The sequence below is a fragment of the Gekko japonicus genome, unplaced genomic scaffold (genome assembly GCF_001447785.1).
Source record: "Gekko japonicus isolate JY-2015 unplaced genomic scaffold, Gekko_japonicus_V1.1 scaffold1763, whole genome shotgun sequence".
Lineage (NCBI taxonomy): Eukaryota > Metazoa > Chordata > Lepidosauria > Squamata > Gekkonidae > Gekko > Gekko japonicus.
The window spans coordinates 170,221-189,914 of NW_015167588.1; the positions used below are offsets into that span (position 1 = coordinate 170,221).

General features: G+C 41.7%; 1 protein-coding gene across 1 annotated transcript in view; it reads left to right on the forward strand.

The window, feature by feature from the left end:
• The first annotated feature begins 51 nt into the window (after positions 1-51).
• METTL4 (methyltransferase like 4) overlaps positions 52-19,694 on the forward strand; it is a 30,858-nt gene continuing 11,215 nt past the window's right edge. The window contains exons 1-9 of the mRNA XM_015413930.1: positions 52-190; positions 1,203-1,366; positions 5,379-5,834; positions 7,170-7,235; positions 10,384-10,750; positions 11,271-11,340; positions 16,490-16,664; positions 16,919-17,025; positions 18,264-18,352. Coding sequence (XP_015269416.1) covers positions 5,415-5,834; positions 7,170-7,235; positions 10,384-10,750; positions 11,271-11,340; positions 16,490-16,664; positions 16,919-17,025; positions 18,264-18,352 — 1,294 coding nt within the window. The 5' untranslated portion in view covers positions 52-190; positions 1,203-1,366; positions 5,379-5,414. The remainder of the gene's footprint in view (positions 191-1,202; positions 1,367-5,378; positions 5,835-7,169; positions 7,236-10,383; positions 10,751-11,270; positions 11,341-16,489; positions 16,665-16,918; positions 17,026-18,263; positions 18,353-19,694) is intronic.

Consider the following 19,694-nt stretch of genomic DNA (forward strand, 5'->3'; position numbering starts at 1 on the left):
TCCATTGGCCGGGGCTGTGGGCTTGACAGAGACTGATTCGCGGCTATTGCCCGCGTTCACGATCTGTTCGGATCTACAACAGTGTGAAGTTGAACACGCATGGATTTTGACTACGGTTGTTGATTTCCACGAGGGGGCTGAGCGCATGTGAATAACGCTTCTTCGTTTTCATACTGCTGGTTTATGGAAGGTAGGGTCCCCCTGATGTCGCCTGATGTCCCCCAAAAACACACAACTGATGAAAATGTCCTCTTTTTGGGTTTGGAGGGTGAGCCTGTTTTGCCCTATAGTACCCTAGTGGAGGCAAGCTTCAGCTTAAATAGTAGGGATATTTAAAATGAGATTTGTCATAGTGATCAGTTGTTTGGAGGAGTCAGTCGGGAAATCTGTCCTCTTTTGCTTTTCAAAATATGGTAACCCTGTGGAAGATGAGTCTAAACTAGGGATCGAGCCAGGCTTTATACTGTAGCAGCTCTGCAGATGGTGGGAAAGTATGTCTGTGTTAGATTGATGCGAAGAGCTCTGTTGGAGCCCACAGCTCACTCATTTAAATAAACACTTCAAAGCCCTGTCTGGGGTGTAAGCTCCAAGTAAGTGTGCAAGTAATGGAGGTACACCAGTCGTAAGATGTAGGCCTGGAAGTTATGAGTTCGAATGTCACCTCAGTCACAAACTCTCTACATGTTCTTGTACAGTAGCCCCACTTCTGTAGTATAGGACTGCAGAATTGTTTTACAGAATTGTTGTTAAGGGTTACCTTAATGCCAGGGCCTATCTTTCTTAGCTTCTAAGATCAGGCTAGCCTGGGCCATCTGGGTCATGGTTAATGGGTCATTATCATACAGAAATGATAATCTGCAGTCCAGTACTAAGCAACTTACTCAGAGTCTGAGAGAAAAGCAGAGTATAAATATAGTAAAATAAATCTAGTCCTGCATCTTTCAATAGTATTGGTTTCAGACCTACTCTACTGCATTTATAGGTGAGGTATTACATTTTGAAAGTCCCCCCCCCCCAAAAAAAAAACCAGTTCCCTGTAAGTGGAAAATTAGCACAATATGCAAAGGGCTAGAATAAGGCTTCTCTTTTCTGTGTGCTGCTGGGTTTTGTTTTGTTAAATTTGTGTCATTTTCTGCACGGGGGATTTGATTTGTTTGATTTATATCCTGCCCGCATTCATAACTTGACCTTCTTCCCTGAAGCCTTGAAGTGGCACAGCTCGTTGTTCCATCTCATTCTACTGCATGTGTAGACCGGGCCTTGCTGTATTTATGACTGGAGCGCAAAAGACTTAAGACTGGCAGGATGTTTCCATGGCAATGAGCAGGCCCAAGATTCTCACACTCCACCTTTTATCCTTTCTTCTGTGAGTATATTGCATGGTTAATGAGGTGTTCCTTTCAAGTAAACATAGCTTTTCCTGGTTTGCTGATTACTATTGGTGATCCCTGGCCCAGAGAGTATTTGGCTGTCCTCAACCAGAGCCAAGGCTTTTTAGGCCCTGGCTGTGGCCTGGTGGAACTCTGTGTCAAGTGAGACTCAGGCCCTGCGGGGTTCAATGCAGTTTCACAGGGCTTGTAAGACGGAGATGTTCCCCCAGGCCTATGATTGAGGACAATGGTGGTTTCTATCTGGGCTTTCTTCCCTCCCTTCCCCCCGTTCCTCGCCTCCTTTTCCTTTGTTTGCTATCCTCTATTTACCTAACTGTACGATATCTGTTTCCCCTTAGAGAAGGGACACTATGTTGTGCTTCCCTTTTATGTGCCATCTTATTGGTGCCAGTATTATTGTAAAAGTTGTCTTAATAGTTTTAATTTATGGATACTGTTGTTACCCACTCTGAGCCCTGTTGTAGGAGGGTGGGCTATAAATCTAATAAATAAAGAAATTGTGATTAAAAGAACGAGGGGAGGAGTGTGTGAGCTAGAGATCCCCTTTCATCCTCATCTTATGGTGACTTAGGTCCAAACTAAACGTTACATATGATATGACTCTTCTTTTTACAGCCAGATGTGATGCTGGGGAACTAACATTCCCACTCACACTGGGGCCCAATTTGCCTCAGGGTAAAAAGCACAGGAGGGACGGCTGAAGTTTCACACATACTGTCATGACCCCCCGCCAACCAGCTCAGTGAGTCAGACTCAGAGTCCTCAGGGGAAGAGCCCAAGGAGGCCACCAGCCGAGGAGGACCAGGGAGAGCCCAATATGGCTGAGGTACCTGCTGACCATGGTCCAGCAGCATCCAGAAGCCATCTTGCCTGAGTCTACAATGGGGGCCTTGCCACCGGCCCCTGAAATAGTCACCAGGGCTCTTTGAGGCAGGACTAGGGCCCACAGTCTCCTGCGGAGCACTCTCCCTCTGCAGGAATGATGATGGCAGAAGGCCCAGGCCAAAGTGTCGCAAAGGAGGCGAACTGCTTGACTGGCTGCACAGAATCCCATCCCAGAGCCCGGGAATGAGAGCAATAATTCTTTGCAAGATCCTGGTCAAAGCACAGTGCAGCTACAGGAGTTTAACACCTGCCAGCAGGGCAGCTGTGCCTAATTACTTCTCAGTCTGTTTAAGCCAAGGCTTGGGAAAGCTGCACTGGTGGACCAACTGGTCAACTAGGCATATTCCTCTGTACCAGTTCCAGTGCCTTGTTCTCCAGCTCCTGGCCGCTAGCACCTGTCAATGCTCCCAGCCTCACTGTCTAGAGCTGAGGGCACTGCTTCAGACGAGACCTGACTAGGTGGGCCTGCAGTGCACAGGACACACACACACCTGTGGTGCACTCCCAAACCAAATCAGGCCCCAGCATGCTTGGGAACATTAGTTCCCAAATTTCACATCTGGCTGTAAAAAGAACAGAGTTGAATCAAATGTGGTATCTAGTCTGGACTTGGTGTGGCCTCACAATTCCAGTAACCAAATGTCTGAATATTCCCTTGGATAACAGAGGTTCAGATAGTGACATTCTTGTAAAAGATGTCAGTGTTGTAATAACACTTCTGTAGCAGAAATACGCTAAGGATATTCAAATGTGTTCTTTGGTCAGATGTGACCAGATTATTGACACCACTGAGCTATAACAATGATAAGAAGTTAAAAACAAAAAGTTGAATAATTAAGAATCATATTGTTGCCAACGCCCCAAGGGGGCTAAGGTTCTTTGACTTGTGTGGCTAGCTGATAAAGTAGACAGTAAAACAATCATCCAGGCAGTAAAGGTTAACAAAAGAATGTATTCGAATAAGGAACATCTCACAGCAAAGTTCAGTGTGGCTGTTCAATGAGCAAATACAGAAAGCAGACTTATATACTCTTCTTGCTCCTCCTTACTTTATATCATCACTGACATCACTTAGACATGCTCAGTTCAGTTTCCTTTGTCTGGCCAGTCATCAATCACATATTTGACACGCAGGATGTTACTTGGCTGTGTCTTAACTCCCACAATGCAGGTGCAGTGCTCATTATATTTGATTGATCTTTTGTTTACTTCTTTTGGTCATACTCCCAGACTCCTTTCACCTTTGAATGAACTTTCAGGCTGAGTTCATTTTCAGTATGAAACTCTGTCAGTTCTGTTACAAAATTAGTTTTTTTATATATTTATACAGGTATATATGTTACAAAAATACCTTTGCTGGAATTTTGTGATCTATCTCTATTGAAGAATACATGGATACATTGAATTTCTGGAAAAATACAGTATTATAGCACTGTTTTCACAAACTCTTATATGTAGACTTTTCTAATACTATAAAGTAGCCTATGTTATAAAGCTCTTGTAGGTGTGCTGAATCTATGTATCAGTTTTTATTTTAGTCCATCAGAATATTTTTACAAAATATTAAAACATCTAAACTTCCTTATTTCATCAAGATATGTGATTCCACTTTAACCGACAGGTGTCACCCTTTTATAATACAAATTCTGTATTTCTAATTGACCCTTTTAGTGTCTTATGATTTAAGATCCACCTGAACCTCTTAATTAACAGATGTGCATGATTCATCTCTGTGACATCATCTGCTTGTTAGTAGCTTGGTACTCTTCAAAAACCTCAAAGCACTCAATTTGGAACATCTCCCAACCTTCCTCGTTAGTTCTTTTAACAGCTTTAAACACAGTTCCTCAAAACATAACTACTTTTCTCTTCTTCAATAAACATACAGAAAGATTTTATCTATAAGCTTAATAACTTTCTATAGCATAGCTTAAAATTAATAAAGGATAGTTGCTTTTACAAATATCTTATACCTCTTCAGCCTTAAACATAACATAACATTCTAAAAACACACCATCAGATCAAGAGAAGAGATTTCTCTCAGTTACAGTATATAGTCATCCTTTTGTTTATCCCAATTAGGCTCTCCTCTTTGAAGTAAAGGATGGAACAATAAATCTCAACATTGGCAGTGGTGCAAGCTTTCCCAATTAGAATTACTGGCATTACACCTATTCAATTTGTTCTATTATTCCAGTTAAAAATGAAACCAGAGTCTTTTCTTCTTTATGTTGCAACATCCCAAACTTAAAGAGTAAACATAGTCTGGGCTTCCCTTATTGCTGAAACTCACAAACCACTTCAATAAACATCTTAGTAAAAGCACCCTAAAACTGAAGCTTGTTTTCCATAGAGAATGCAACTGTATTCAACCCAATTAATTTCTACATACCAATTATTTGCTAGGTCCTTTGAAGCAAAAGGATTCCATAATAAATCTTGCCCATGATAGGTTCTAATGAAAAGTTGGCTAAGTTAAGAGAAACACCTGCACCTAACTCCCAATTAAAAAGGTTGACTCAGAGTTGGAAAAGCGAACTCTCCTTGTCAGTTAAAAATGATTTAAAACCATTGGCATTGTTTAGCTGTTTAGTGGCTTACAGGTTGCTAATTCTCCACTGGGAATCCCAAAGACTTTCCCGCCAAAGATTCCTGTAAAACAGCAATAATCAATAGAAAATCATTTGAACCCTTGGCACTTCCTACAATATGCTGTGCAGCAGATATTAGTCTCAACTTGACCTCTCCAGTGACCATCAGGCAGGGGTCCCCCACTTTTTGAGCTTGTGGGCACCTTTGGTGAGCACAGCCACAAAATTGCTGTCATAGGAGGGGCAGTCAGCCACAAAATGGCTGCTGCAGCTTACCTTCAGTTGCACAGTGAAAATCCTTGTGCTATGGTGGCAGCTGCTGCTAAAGCAATGTTTTTAAAATCTGCACAGCAGCCGATCAAAAGCCTTGCTGGGCAGAAGCCCCCCGTACTTTCTAAGTACACTTGGCAGGCATCACATTGGCTACCCCTGCCACAGAGTATTAGTGCTTTGGAATAATGGTTTGTTCCTGCTGTTTTCAGGGAGATACTGATTTTTAATCTGTCATTAGGTTCCGTCTGAAGAATAATGCCTTGAAAAACAGACAATGGCTATTGTACATTGTCAGCCAGCAGGATGGCTACTGGATCATCTCTTCTTCATAAACCAATCTGGCTACCAGTTGTGCCGTGCCCATGAAGATCTTGTGGGAGCCTTTTCTGATGTGCCTTCTGCTGCTGCTTCCTCAGATAAGGATCCTATTGTGGCTGCTACCTCAGTTACTTCAACCTCTTGCAGAAAAGGGTCTGTTTCTGAGCCTGGAGCTGCAGAGAAGAAATCACGTGAAATGCTGAAGAAGACACACTTGTTCAGGGAAGAATTTTTTAATGTGTTTAAGCCCCACATAGCTGCAGACTTTCAAAAGGAACTTCAGCAGGGGAGCTCTGAGGCTGGTCTAGAAGAAAAAGGATCAGAACAGCAGGAAGGGGCCAAGAGTGGCGAGTCTCATTCTGAAGCTGCTAAAAAGGTACACTAGAGAGAGAGGGGGGGGAGAGGGAGAGGGAGATGTTTCTGCCGGGTACCCTTTCAATACCCCTGTGTTCAGAATTGTTGAAGAAAGGGAAACTAATCTCCCAGAAACATGAAATACGTTCTTACAAATTACTTATGGAACTCATTGGCTTTTATATGCAACCATAGTTTACCTATGCTTTTAGCCCTCTACAGATATGTTAATAGCAATTATACTGCACTGTTATACTTTCACATTATGTATCCCATTATGTGGGTGGAATCAAATAAGTAAAATCTTAGTACTGGAACAGAACACAGAAAGCATTTTCTACCAGTGTGTCTGGAGATGCTGCTGGACTCAGGAGGACCAGACCCTCTACTGCTGCCATGGGAGATGCAGCTCTCGTCAGCCCCACCGCCAGTTGACAGAGAGCCTGGCAGCCTCCCAGGTGAATTGCTCCTCACCTTGCCCCCCAACTCCAGGCACAGGTAGAGGAACCAGCTGGGGCCCAAAATCAGGGTGGCCCCAAGAAGATGGCAGCCTCTGTAAGCCTCAGCAGAAGCCAAGGTGGGGCTGGTACAACCTACACCAAGGCAAACTAGGACAGAAGCCAGGGAAGGGCCAGAGAAGCCTGTGCCAGAGCAAGTACGCCCAATAGCCTGAGTGGGCAAAGGAAAAGCAGGGGTGGGGACTGATGGCTGACAGCCCTCTCACACAACCCCAGAATAATCAGTAGAGCAGGAGGGAATGCATTAAATATTTACAGTTGTCTGTTCTGAGCTTATGTTTATTGAGTGACCCTGTGTTACAGTGTTATGAGATAGTGGGAAAAAATTTTAACCCGCCTTTTCCTTATTGGTACTTTTTTCCCCTTAAGGGTGTGGCCCCTCTTTTCCCAAGAGTACGAGCTTCCCTGAGAATTTAAAATCAGGATCTTTTACATCCAAGGCTACAATCATGGCTGTAGTCTAGACCAACAAGCTTGTCCTATTAATTCTGCTTATGTGGTTTAGACTGAAGTGGCTTTGGCCATGCCACAGAATAGTAACCACTATAACAGTATGCAATAAGATAGGTCCAGGCAATCCTGGTACCAGGAGAAGCAATGTCAGTTGCATTCCTTCTTTGAGTTATTACCAGAGCAGGGGATCCAGAGATGTGAAAGCATTTCTCATACTATTAAAATAACATGAATCAGTCTTTGGTTGTCACTTTTTGTATTAACTCTTCAAACAATTTCTTCAAAAGCAAATTGTATCTTATAAAGGATCATGGCATTTGTCGTATCATTTGTTAATATTTTTAAGTGGTCGCATTACTGACATCTATGCATTTTGTTTACTGTAGAAACGAAAAAGAAGAAGCAGTGTGTTAAATTACGGTGAACGTGATGCATTAGAATATCATTTAAAGGTCAGTCTGAAAAACTTGGTGGTCAAATTGTTCATCTGCTGCGGGACTTCAGATGTACTCCTCAGTTGTTAGTTTAGAATTTATGTTTGCAAGTTTTTCTTGCCCCAAAGTTCATTATGCAAAAAGATACTTCTCAGGTAAAAGGCTGAATTTCAAAAATATTTTTTCCTGGCTATCACTTAAAAAAAAAAAAAGCTGCTGGTCTCTGAAAAAACTCTGGTTCCGTATCTCCTTTACATCTCAGTGCAGAAATTAGACTGGCATGTTTGTATTTTAGTTGCAAGACACTTACCATGCCATCCTAAACACAGTTGCAGTCTTCTAAGTCCATTGAGGTCAATGGTTTTAGAAGAGTGTGACTCCATTTAAGATGGCATTATCATTTGTCTTAATGCCAAGTTTTATTTTAGTGGATTTGTCAGTCATTTTGTGTGCTTACATCAAAAGGGGACAGTAATTTAATTTCTGGAGCAATTACAAAGAAAGAGGAGGGGACAGAAAAAGATGTTCCTGTGTATGATTAAGAAGCCAAAGTTTTGCATCTCCCCACCCTTGACAGTTTGGCCAACTTGTCTTCTAGTTGGGCTGTTTGAACTGTCTTGGCGCTGCTCAGGCCTCAAGGCCCTGCTCTGATGGCCGTGTGTGTGTGTGTGTGTAAACTATTTTCAAAATCATCTTCTAACAGTAATTAGCTGTGCCGCTTGATACAGATGCACATACTTGGCTAACTAATTGTAATTTCAAACATCATACAGAATTATCTATATTCATGTATTTTCTAAAAATATATACAAACTATGTTAATTCATTCTTGCTACTCTATCATGAGAAAGAATATAAAAAATAGAGATTACGCACTTCTCATAGATATGACTGTCTATTGGACTCCAACAAATACACTCATCTTGGAACTATATCATCACTTCTACAGTTAGTTGGATGTTTTTGCCATTCTCACACACTGCTCAAACCTGTGTCCAGGCATATATTGTATGTATTGATATCAATTATATTACTCTAATCTGCTGTTCATCATCAATCTTCTGTGCAGTCCCATATGGATAGGTCCTTACAGCTAAATGCCTCCAGAGGGGGCTTGTGGGCCAAAAAAGGCTGAGCCATCTAGACCAGGGGTGTCAAACATGTGACCCGTGGGCCGGATCAGGTCCCCAGAGGGCCCCAATCAGGCCCGCAAGGCCCTGGCTGTTTCCTACTTCCATTTGCAGTTCTGCTGCTGCTGCCATGTTACCGCTTGCTTTACCAGTCTCAGTCGCACAGGAGAGATCAATAGGCAAGGCTCACCTGTGCAATTGAGAGAGTCTGGTAAAGAACTGGCTGAGGCTCCTCCCTCTCCTCCTTCCAGGGGGAGGGAGGGAACAGCCAGAGCTAACTTCCTGGCCAGGCTGCAGGAGACAAAGGGCAGCCTTTCTTTCCTCCCACTGGCTGAGGCTCCTCCCTGAAGACAGGGAGGGAATGAGGGAGAGTTTGTTTTACTGGGCTGCCTCAATCACACGGGAGAAATAGCAAGCACCTTTAAGACTAACAAAGTTTTGTTCAAGGTATGAGCTTTTGTGTTCCTTGCTACAGTGCGTGTGTGTGTTTTGTTAGGCTGTTTATGCCAGGGCTCTCCTGGGTACAACTGGGTTCCCTCCCCCTTTTCACTGTATTCATGCCCTCATCATCCAGTCTTTCTCAGTGAGAAAGCAATGTGAACTATTTTAGAGGAGGAATCACAAGCCAGTGAGGTGGATTAGCCTGTGAGTGTTCACCCCCTTTGTAGGAAGTTGTAGTTATTTCTCTGGGGAAGAGTATAATTTTGTTGACAAACACGTGGCCCTCAGTCTGTGTTAGGATGCCTTCTTATGTTCTTGACTAGCACATGAAGCCACTTATGTACAAAAGGTTGCAATGCACAGCCCTTTCATGTTTTCCCCTGGGTCCTAGCCCAGCAAGGTCACATTTATGTCAGATCCGGCCCAGATAACAAATGAGTTCGTCACCCCTGATCTAGACCAAAAAATCTTAGTTGCAACAAAGTATATTTGGGTACATGAACAGTTACTACTTTCCCTATGAAAACATAACAGCTGGCAATTACTTTGTCTCTAGCACTAATCAGAACCAATGCACCCTCTAAGCTGTGGAGTCTTGTGAGCAAAAATTCTACTTTGTGAGCTACTGGCATTAAAGTTGTGAGCAAGCGATTTGACTACTGCATAAATCAGTTTGCTCTGGAGCCATCCTTCCTGAGCCAAGACAAAAATGTGTGAGTTGGAGGCTAAAAAACTGTGAGCTAGCTCACACTAACTCAGCTTAGAGGGAACACTGCCCAGAACATATGTATCCCTTGTAAGGCAGCAAAAAGAGAATGCTAGAGACAGATCAAACCAGCTGTGAACTCATTTCCCCTCCCATTATCCGTCTGCACACCTCTCTTCTGACCTCTTGTTTTCAACATATGAATGTTTTAGAAGGGCATTTTCATGCTTTGATTTTAAAATATCAAGAGAGTCTTATTCACAATTCATTTACTATATTAAAGCCTTTCTTGTTGAGACTCAATGTAGAAAAATGGCACGGGACAAGAGTAGGATTACAAAATTAGAAACAATACAAAAAAAGTATCAGAAATGACATATCATAACCAATATAGTAAGATATGCGTGCAATATACAGTGGAATAGACTGTTCCCTTTATAAAAGCACCCTCCTGAACCATTCCATTATACTACAGCCTTTATTCGTTTTGTAAAAATGCCCTTCTGAACAACTTTGTTTTACACATTTTTGCAGAATAATAGAAGGCAGGTTTTCCTGACATCCTCAGACAAACCGTTCCACAAGGGGGAGCCACAACAGGGAATGTGCATGTATGGGCAGCTTTCAGTCTTACACATTTGTAGGGTGGCACCTTCAGTTGAGCAAAACCGTCACAAAGGAGCATAGCAGGAGAGCCTGTCCTGCAGATATGAGGGTCCAAAACCGTGAAGGGCTTTGTGAGTGAGAACTAGTACCTTGAATTGAATCCAGAAGCTGCTATGTCATTGTTGGGAGAGGCTGCAGAATGGGAGTAACATGCATACTCTGCCTAGCTTCTGATTTTGGCTAGAATTTTAATTTTTCCTTTGTATCTTTTGGTATTGTACAGATAAGGAAGGTGATTTCAGAGGGTACCAGAAGTTTAGTCCAGGAGGGGCTCAAAAGTGGCTTTCTCCAGGCCAGTTCTACAAAACCAATCTATTCCAGGACTCTTGATACGAGACACAGTGATTTCAGCTTGGCTGAATTATGTGAGATGGCAAAACAGTATGTGTTTGTGAATGAAACAGAACAAAGAGCTGTATGCAAGATAAATGAAGATGCCTCTGTGCCAGAACAGATTCAGCTTTCCTGTGTTACAGAAAACGTCTCAAATGATACAAAGTTAATAACATTAATGGGACATAAATATTTATTTCCACCCAAAAGCAGTTTTCTTTTATCTGATATTTCTTGTATGCAGCCACTTTTGAATTGTAAGTACATTTCCTACTAAAAGTATGTTTTTCTGTGATCCATCAATATCGATGGACTTTTAGCATCAGTGTTTGGTTTGTTATTAACTAATTTTTATATTGACTCCTATGAGTGGGTTCTTGTTCTTCTCCAAGCATATACACTCTTCACTATGTTTCCTGTTACATCTTTGAAAAATATACTAATGTTAGATTAATACATGAGAACACGGTTAGTTCACTAATAATTGAGAAGGGTTTGATGATACCTTTGAAACTGGCATCTGGCCTGTTTGTTTGGATGAATATGAAACAGAGCCAAAAGTTTCAAAAGTATATATTTTATCTTTATGTTTGGGTAAAGTTGTCAACGTGAACTTACTAGAGCAGCAAAAATAAATCTTTAATTGTTGCTTTTAAAAGGAGGAATAATACTATGTGTCAGGGTGTCTGAAAGCATGAAAGTCAGATGTTTACATTTCAAGAGCCAGTTGTATGTCTTATTTGAAAAAACAAACGGTTTTTTTTCTTAACTTTTTAGATAATAAAAAATTTGATGTAATTGTGATAGATCCACCATGGGAGAACAAGTCTGTTAAAAGAAGTAATCGGTATGTTTACACATTTTAAAACTTATGTTTTCATTTTAAATACTGCCTCCTCTCTCCCCTCTTCTTTATTAATGCTATAGCTTTGTCTTAGTTTCATGGAGGTTGACAGCTAGTGGTTGCACCAGTGCAGTGAAGAGTTGTAGCTGTATATACCAGTGTATTTGCACCAATCACAGAGTCTGTTGCACAGGCTTTGGGACGACTGTCAGGCATCTTGGTGTTGTTTTCCCCTCCATGTTTCTTTTCTGATTGGAATTCTAAATGCTCCGATGATGAGCATTCTGTTAGGCACAACTGATGCATTAAAATGCATTGCCACAATTTTGTGTTGGCAAAACTTCACTTGCATAGAATTGCTTTCAGATTTCATATTAAAATTTTATAATGCAGTGGGGAATCTGGTCTTACAGCTTTCCAAGGCAAAGTATTATAGGTACAGTGGGACTTGGGGAGGGGTAGATGTGGGAGACTGCAGCATGCTTTTTAAGCAGTGGGCTGTGTTGAGGCTGGTTATGGCACTGAAATAAATGGCCACTTCATAAATCAGAATATTAATTTATGGACAGTCTGATTCTCAAAGTGCTCTGCTGCTTCAGGGTTAATCAAACTAAAAAGAGGTCTGTGCCTGTGGAGAGCATTGATAATTTAAAGCTGCTCAGGTAGGCTCCTAATTAATTTTCATTTAAAAGATGTCAGGCAGGAAAAGCTAGTCCCTGAGTAAGGCGTGTACAGGGCTATTTTTGGGCAAGAACGCACAGGAACACAGTTCCGGCTGGCTCCCAAGTTGGCCACACCCAGCAGGAACTCATTAACATAACAGGCCACACCCAACAGCAGAAACTCATTAGGATTGGCTACACTGGGGTATCTGGCCTAACATGCAAAGGGTTCCTGCTACAAACAAAGTTTTGGGTTTTGACAACAAGGTAAACAAAATAAGAAGCAAAAGGTGGGTGTGGCTGGATGACCACACTTCTGGCAACATGGGGGGTGGCCTAATATGTTAATATGATGTGCTATCGGGGGTGTGGCCTAATATGCTAATAGGTTTCTGCTGTTGGGTGTGGCCTATTATGCTAATGAGTTCCTGCTGGGCTTTTTCTTCAAAAAAAGCCCTGGGCGTGTACATTCCTTTCCAGTAAGGGATGTGTTGAAACAAGTTGAAGCAGCCTCACTCCAACATCTAGTGATGAGTGTCGGTTGCATCCACAGAAGAGGGAGAAGGGGGCTCTTTTACTTATTTCTCCCTCATTGTGGTGGCTCCCCATTCCATGGTGTGTTTTGTTAACAAGACTTTCTTTATTTCTTCTTTTGCACCTATTTCCAGTTTCTCTGATAGTAATGCTACTATCTCTTCTTTTAGATCATTTCCTTTTCTTTCCGGTATATTTTGGCATCGTACTATCATGGACGCCTTCTCGATTTCCAACGTTATTAAAGATTGTTCTAATCTTTCAACATCTGCTTTATGTTCTAAAAATTCCTCTTTTAATTCCTTGTTTCCTTTTTCCAGTTTCCTTATACTTTTAGTATTTTTGTCAATTTCTTGCTTGTAACTATCTAGTTTACTTTTTACTCCTTCTGTCTCTTTAAATATTGCATCCATTTTTGCTTGCATTGGTTTCAGTTCAGCTTTCATCACCATTGGCAACATTTGCTCCATTGTTTCCTTCACAGCAGTAGTTACTGCTTACTTAACCGAGATTTGTACTGTCTCTTATACCATGTTTTGAATCCAATCTTTTAGATCTGTTTTGAGGTCGTCTATTGTTGTCGTTACTTTAGGATTCAATGTTTGCTGTATAGTTGTTTGGATTTTTGGTGAGGGGACCGAGCTTTTTCTGGGTGGTAGACCTGAAGCCATCTCGCATTTATCTATTTTGTAGTGTTTAATATTTCTAATTTTAATTTGTAAATTAATACGTTTTGTTAAGTGCAGTTTTTGAAATTTGTTCATCTACTATCAGTTAAGGGCTTGGGTTGTATCTTTATGTATTTTGTTTACTTCTCCTATTTTCTGTTCTTTGTACTCCTCCCTCGTTATTATTATTTTGTATTTTGTTTACTTCTCCTATTCTCTATTTTTTTTTAAATTTATACTTTCCCCTTCTGAACTATTCTGTTCAATCTGCCGGGCTGCTCTTATTTCTAACTATTCTAATCCCTCTTCCTTAACTAAACTTTTTTCACTCTTTATCCTGCTCAATAGCAATAGCAATGGCAAAAACAAACTCAATGGCAATAACAAAACAATAACAAATCATCCAGCGTTTAATCGTCCAATTAGTTCTGTCAGGTTGCCGGTGCTCCTCTTCCGTCTACTGTCTCTCAGACTGCTGACACTCGTTCCTCTCCAGTCTATGCCTGCTCGCCCTTTAATCTTCTGTGTCTCTCCGTCCTGCAGCCTCTTTTATCCTCCGACACTCCGTCGCTGGGTTCATACAACCAGATCAATCAGAAAGGGAGAAGTTAGCTTAATCTTAAATAAATCTTAGATAAGATTTAATTCGCTATCCTTTCTTTTTATTATTATTTTATTTGTAGTTCACGTCCCTCCCCCTCTTCTTCCCGTTTCCCCTTTCTTCCTGCTTCTATCCTACCGTTATGCCCCTTTCGCACGCTTGCGTTCTTATCCGCTTATCAGCCTTGTCAACCTTCCTGTTATTTTAGTCTAGAGAAAAAAATCACACGTTTAACTGTCTCCTTCTCTCCCGTCCTTTTCTCTCCCATAGTGAGAATCCCCTGTCACTTATCTTCTAGTTATTTTCCGGCGTTTGTTTCTGGCCGTGTTGAGTTTTCTGTTACTCTGCCCCCGGCTCGCCCGTCGCTGTGTCTCTTCTGTTTACTTCCGTCCGTCTGCTCTCCCCGTCACTTCCGCTCCGTCTCCGCGTCCCAGCGCTCCTTGGCCAGCCGCGCCCAGTTTACTCTCCTGAAGACCTCTCGCTGCTCGTCTCCTGCTCTCCTGCCGTCCTCCTCTACTTGTTCTCCGAGACCTGAATTCCAGCTATATCAAACAACAAACAGCAAACCGCATTAGCTAAGTTCCAAACGTTCCACTATATTTTCTCTTGTTTACCCCCCTTCCCTTTTTTTTTCTCTTCCCGAGTGCTTTATTTTTTTTCCGAGTAACCGCTTATTCCCAAGGAAGGGGCCAAGTTTAACTCACTCTGCCTACCCTTCTATCTCCCCCTTGCCAAAGTTTCCTAGGTTTATAGAACTGAAAATAGCACTTATCTGCGGTTGTTCTTGTTGGGTTTCTTTGCTAGCCGATGTTCCTGGTTAGCGTTGGCCGCAACGCTCGTCTTTCTCCCCGTCGTTTCCTTCGGGTTCCCCACTGGGCTCCTCTGCTTCGGTGCCACTCCAATTTTTCCACACCTGTTCGCCTCACAGCTATGGTTGAAGAAGCCCCCTGCTTCCCTCCTATTCAGGAAAAGTCTCAGAGAATCTTTGTCCCCCTCTTCAAGAGAGAACAGCCCTGGTTCAGTAGTTTGTGACGGAGCAACTCCACACCCAACTACTCTCGACGAGCTCCGGCGGCCATTTTTGTGTTGAAACAAGTTGAAGCAGCCTCACTCCAACATCTAGTGATGAGTGTCGGTTGCATCCACAGAAGAGGGAGAAAGGGGCTCTTTTACTTATTTCTCCCTCATTGTGGTGGCTCCCCATTCCATGGTGTGTTTTGTTAACAAGACTGATTGTCTAAGCAGATTTCTATGACAAAACAGTTTGGGGAAGGTGGGGAAAGACTTGTTCCACTAACTCATTCCTCAGGCTTCCCCAGTCAGGAGTTATATTTTTAAAAAACTATCTGTGTAATCTGTTGTAAATGTGTATTACTGCTATTTTAATCACTTGTTGAATGGCTGTCTTCTGGCACCTATTAACGTTCACATCTGTCATTTTATTTCTGTCCTTTGGAAGGAGCGTTTCCATCAGTATTTACAAAACGTGTTTTGCAACATTTTGTGCATAAAATGGACAATCTCAGTTGCGTTGCACACTGACAGTTACCAAGGAGGAGAGAGAGAGAGAGTGTGTACGTGTCTGCATTTTGCCCCCCTTTTGACTCTGTTCTTTCCAGGCTCATGAAGAATGGTGCTGGCTTCTCTCTCTCAGCATGATGGCAGCACTGGCTGGGAAGAAAAGCTGCAGCATGTAGAAGGAGGGGGAAGGCTCACCTTCTGGCTCTCTTGCCCTGCTGTCTCTGTCACTAGGAAGTAAAATAAGGGGCGCAGCTGGCTTTCCAAACGTAGCCTTGCCCTTCATCCACGAGCTGTCAGTGGGAAGTGCTTAAAGTTAACCTTTCCCACTCTTTCGACATAAGTGCAAAGCCCACAAAAACAAATACAAGAAGTTCCTGACTTACTGAAATCGGGGAAGCTACGTTGTCTGAGAAAAGCCAATCCTTGTCTACTCCTTCTGTTTACTTCTACATAACCTCTGGGCAATGATGGGCCAAATGGTAGACCTGGACGTAAAGCACTGCCATAGTCACAGCCAGGGTTCCCCCTCAGCTGAGTTAGTGTGAGCTAGCTCACAGTTTTCTAGCCTCCAGCTCACAGATTTTTTTGCCCTAGCTCAGGAAGGATGTCTCTAGAGCAAACTAATTTATGCAGTAGCCAAACTGCGCACTCACAACTTTAACGCCAGTAGCTCACAAAGTAGAATTTTTGCTCACAAGACTCCACAGCTTAGAGGGAGCATGGGTCACAGCTGATGAACAACAGCAACAGGATGGCATTGATTTGCCTTCATTCCCTGTTACATATTGGAGCATAGATTACAAGGTTTAAACGGCTGTACAGGGAGAGTGACATAAATATTCTGCATTGTAAAGAAAAATTGCAATATAATGTTTACATCCTGCAGAAGTTCATTTTCCTAGCACAAATGTCTCTGGAAATGGAAGACTGCTTTTGTTAGCGTTGCTAAGCTCCCTAGATCAGAACGGAAGGAAAGGGGGACCCATCTTGAATGCCAACAGATTTCACCACTGGATGTCACTCTTGCCTCAGATTTTAATTTGTGTAAATTTTGGTGCTAGAAGAAGTTTGTGAAAGGTGGTCAGAATAAATGCAGAAGTATATTTGCCACCGTTCTCTTTTCTAGCTCTGGGCCTGTTCAAACATTCTGCATATATCCAATGTAGGTATAGCTACTTGCCACCATGGCAAATCAAGCAAATTCCCGTGCCAGCCCTGGCAGCCCCAGAGTGCCTTGTGGTCACATGGGTGACTAACAGACAGAAGCATCTCCATTTTGTAAAGGATGAACTTTATCCCCACTGGGCTGTGCATGGAGTAGTAGAGTGGTATTGGGTGAAGGTAAGTGATTAACCTTTTTTCCTTCTGTTTTCTTGATCAGTGTATTTTAAAGATGTATTCCCAAGGGTTTTGCGGATAGCATTTGAAATATATGGATTGTAAAACATTTTACCACCTTTCATTTAGTTTTTTTATATTCTCTTCCAGTACATCCTTATTTCACATATGCCATCTAATGACAAAATATTATTAGGATATATTAATAGAAAATTAATTTGCACTCATAGAATTGATTTCCATTTTCTTTGCATCAGATTACAAGGTCTGGAGAGTTTGTGTTTCCATTGGAGTCTTCTCACAAGAAGCCTTATGAAATTCTTGTATTGGGCAGAATCCAAGGAAGTACAGATATGCCATTAAGGTACACATATGGAATCCATTGATCGCTGTGTTTTATTAATGTATGCATGGTTATATGGCAATCATTAGATATTCTCAACTGAGATTGCAGACAAGTTTCAAAGGAGTAGGCAACAGCCTTTTCTAACAAAATCGTTTCTCAAAGCTTACTGAAGTACACTTTATACTCCAGTCTCTATGAACGGCTTGATTTAAGAAAGAGAGCGAACGCTCCAGTCTTCTCCTTTCAACCTCCTCTGGCCTCTTATGTTAGTGGCCAGCATGCTTCTTGTTTACCGTGGTGCTACTCAGTTATCAAAGACATGGCATGGGTAAGTCTTGTAAGCAGATGCCTTTTAACTCATAGCTAACTATTACTAAATGGGTGGGTAAGATGTCATTGCAGAGCCAAGTTCATCCTATTTCCTTTCCCCTAGCAGAGTTTAATCAATGTATATGGAGGCAGGGTCTTGAATTCAAGGAGCTACGTAGTCTCAGGCAAGGCCAGTGGACTATTCCCCCCCCGCCACCTTTTTTGTTGTTGTTGCTCTGAACAGGTGACTCACAGACAGTGTCACAGGCTGCTTTTGAAAATCTGCTTTTTATTTGAGCAGCTTTTGGGTGGGGGAGCTGCTGTGTGTTTGTATGTCTAAAGCCCCTTGGGCTTTCTAGAAGTAACTTCCACCTGTCACTGAAGATGCTGAGAACTTGTGGCTTACTGAAGATGCATACCTCCTGTATTAGTGGGGAAAATATCTGATTTTGGCATAGACATAGGATCATAATAGCAAAACAAGCAATCTTCTGAGGGCAAAATATAAGCCCATTAATTCTGATACCTACCTAGATCTTCCCTGCACCATGTCATGTTAGCCCCTGAGGGCTATTGGTTGCTGTTGCATGACGGATTTTTGTTGCTACTGAATTAGATATAGACTTGTTCATTCAGGGCATGTAATATTCTACAGCTGAAACTGAGATATTGATTGAGCTATGTTTGTGTTTATCTTCCGTAGTCTTATTCCTTCATTGACTTTTACAGAAGTTTAAGCAGATTTATAAGATGCCCTTTATCTTTCAAGAAATCAAATACACTCAACATGTAGCTATTTTGTTCTCTGAAGCTTACAGTGCTGGATGACAATGAGAGAACTTACTGTTATTATTATGTTTGAGAAAAATGAATCTTTATCAAGGTATTTCAGTTTCCTGTTTGAGCGTCTGTCTTTCTCTCTCTTTCATTATGATTTATATAACAAGATCGGGAGATGAAGCACTTCCAATTCCAGACCATAAATTAATTGTGAGTGTCCCTTCTACTCTTCATTCACATAAGCCTCCTCTTACAGGTATGATCTCAAAACAGCTCTGTAAAGCTCAACATGTGTTAAGTTTGTAATTTTTAAATACCTGTACTGCTACTTTGTAGGCTGAATGTTTTTGTTTCTGTGGAATTTTAAATTTTCGAGCATGGTAAATTACAGGGATAAGAACTTGCTGAAGATCTTCATGTTTTAATTAGGTACCTGGGTGTGGATTTCACTCACTGCATTTCAAGCTGGATAACTTCTGCCAGAGATGCAGTGTACTGGCTCTCTGTTTATACTGTGCAACAGTCATAGCTAATTTCAAAATGAGTTTGACATTGAAGAGATGATTGGCAGATATATTAGTTCAACACGCTTTCTACTGCTGGCGTTTACTGAACTTGAGACACATTTTGTTTGGATTTGGGATTCTTCTGGTCCAATTCAAGATGCTGCTTCCTGCCTAAATGTTTATTACCGTGGAACTCTAGTTCTGGGAAAACAGCATTTGAATGAATCATCTCAACTATGTCAGGCAAGTTCAGTTGAATGAAGGAAGCTGAGCTTTCAGGGTTCTTAGGCTAACTATAAGGTGGGAGAGAGAGAGAGAGAGAGAGCAGCGACTCTTTGTAGGGAGGCCCTGCTTCGCAAGACAAGGGAAGGAGACTCTCTTCCTCTTTCAGCCACAGCAAGTGATAGAGCTTGTGGACCGATCATTGTAACTTGTAAAAAAGTCCATTATAGTTCTAAATATTGATATATACAGCCCCTTCTTTAAGTATGCTCCTAAATAGAGTGCACTTACGCAGATGTATGCTATCAAGACAATGTTTGCAAATGCTGTAAAAAAATTCTGTATTTGCTAACTACCAGTGGTAGCTTCTGCAAAAAAGGGGGGCAGTGTTTGACCTTACCACATAAGCTGAGGTTGCACCGGGCAGGCATTTTTGAATAGCAGTGGTATCTGGCACGGGGTGATGATGTTGATGCGGCTGACCATTGAACAGCTGCATACCTGGTTGGTAGAGTCATGGGGAACACACCGAAATTAGGATGAAAAGCCATGTTCTCATTCCCTTGTTAAATCATTTCCCAGGGCCTGTTTTCAGAATGCCAGCTAGACTATAAAAGGAAAAATCCTTTTGAGAATCAAAAGAAAAGAGGATAAGAAAACAGCTATGTTTCTTGTTATGGATTCTATCTTCATTAAGACTTGGCAAATGCAAACAGTAAATTGGCAACATTTTAGAAAAACGTATATATAAAGCAGAATAGGAAAAACAGTATGTGAATGGATAGCATATTGAAGTCAGTGTCCTATGTTGTCTTATATGAAATGATTTTTGCAGGGGAAATCTCAATTGTGTTTATTTATTACGGTGGA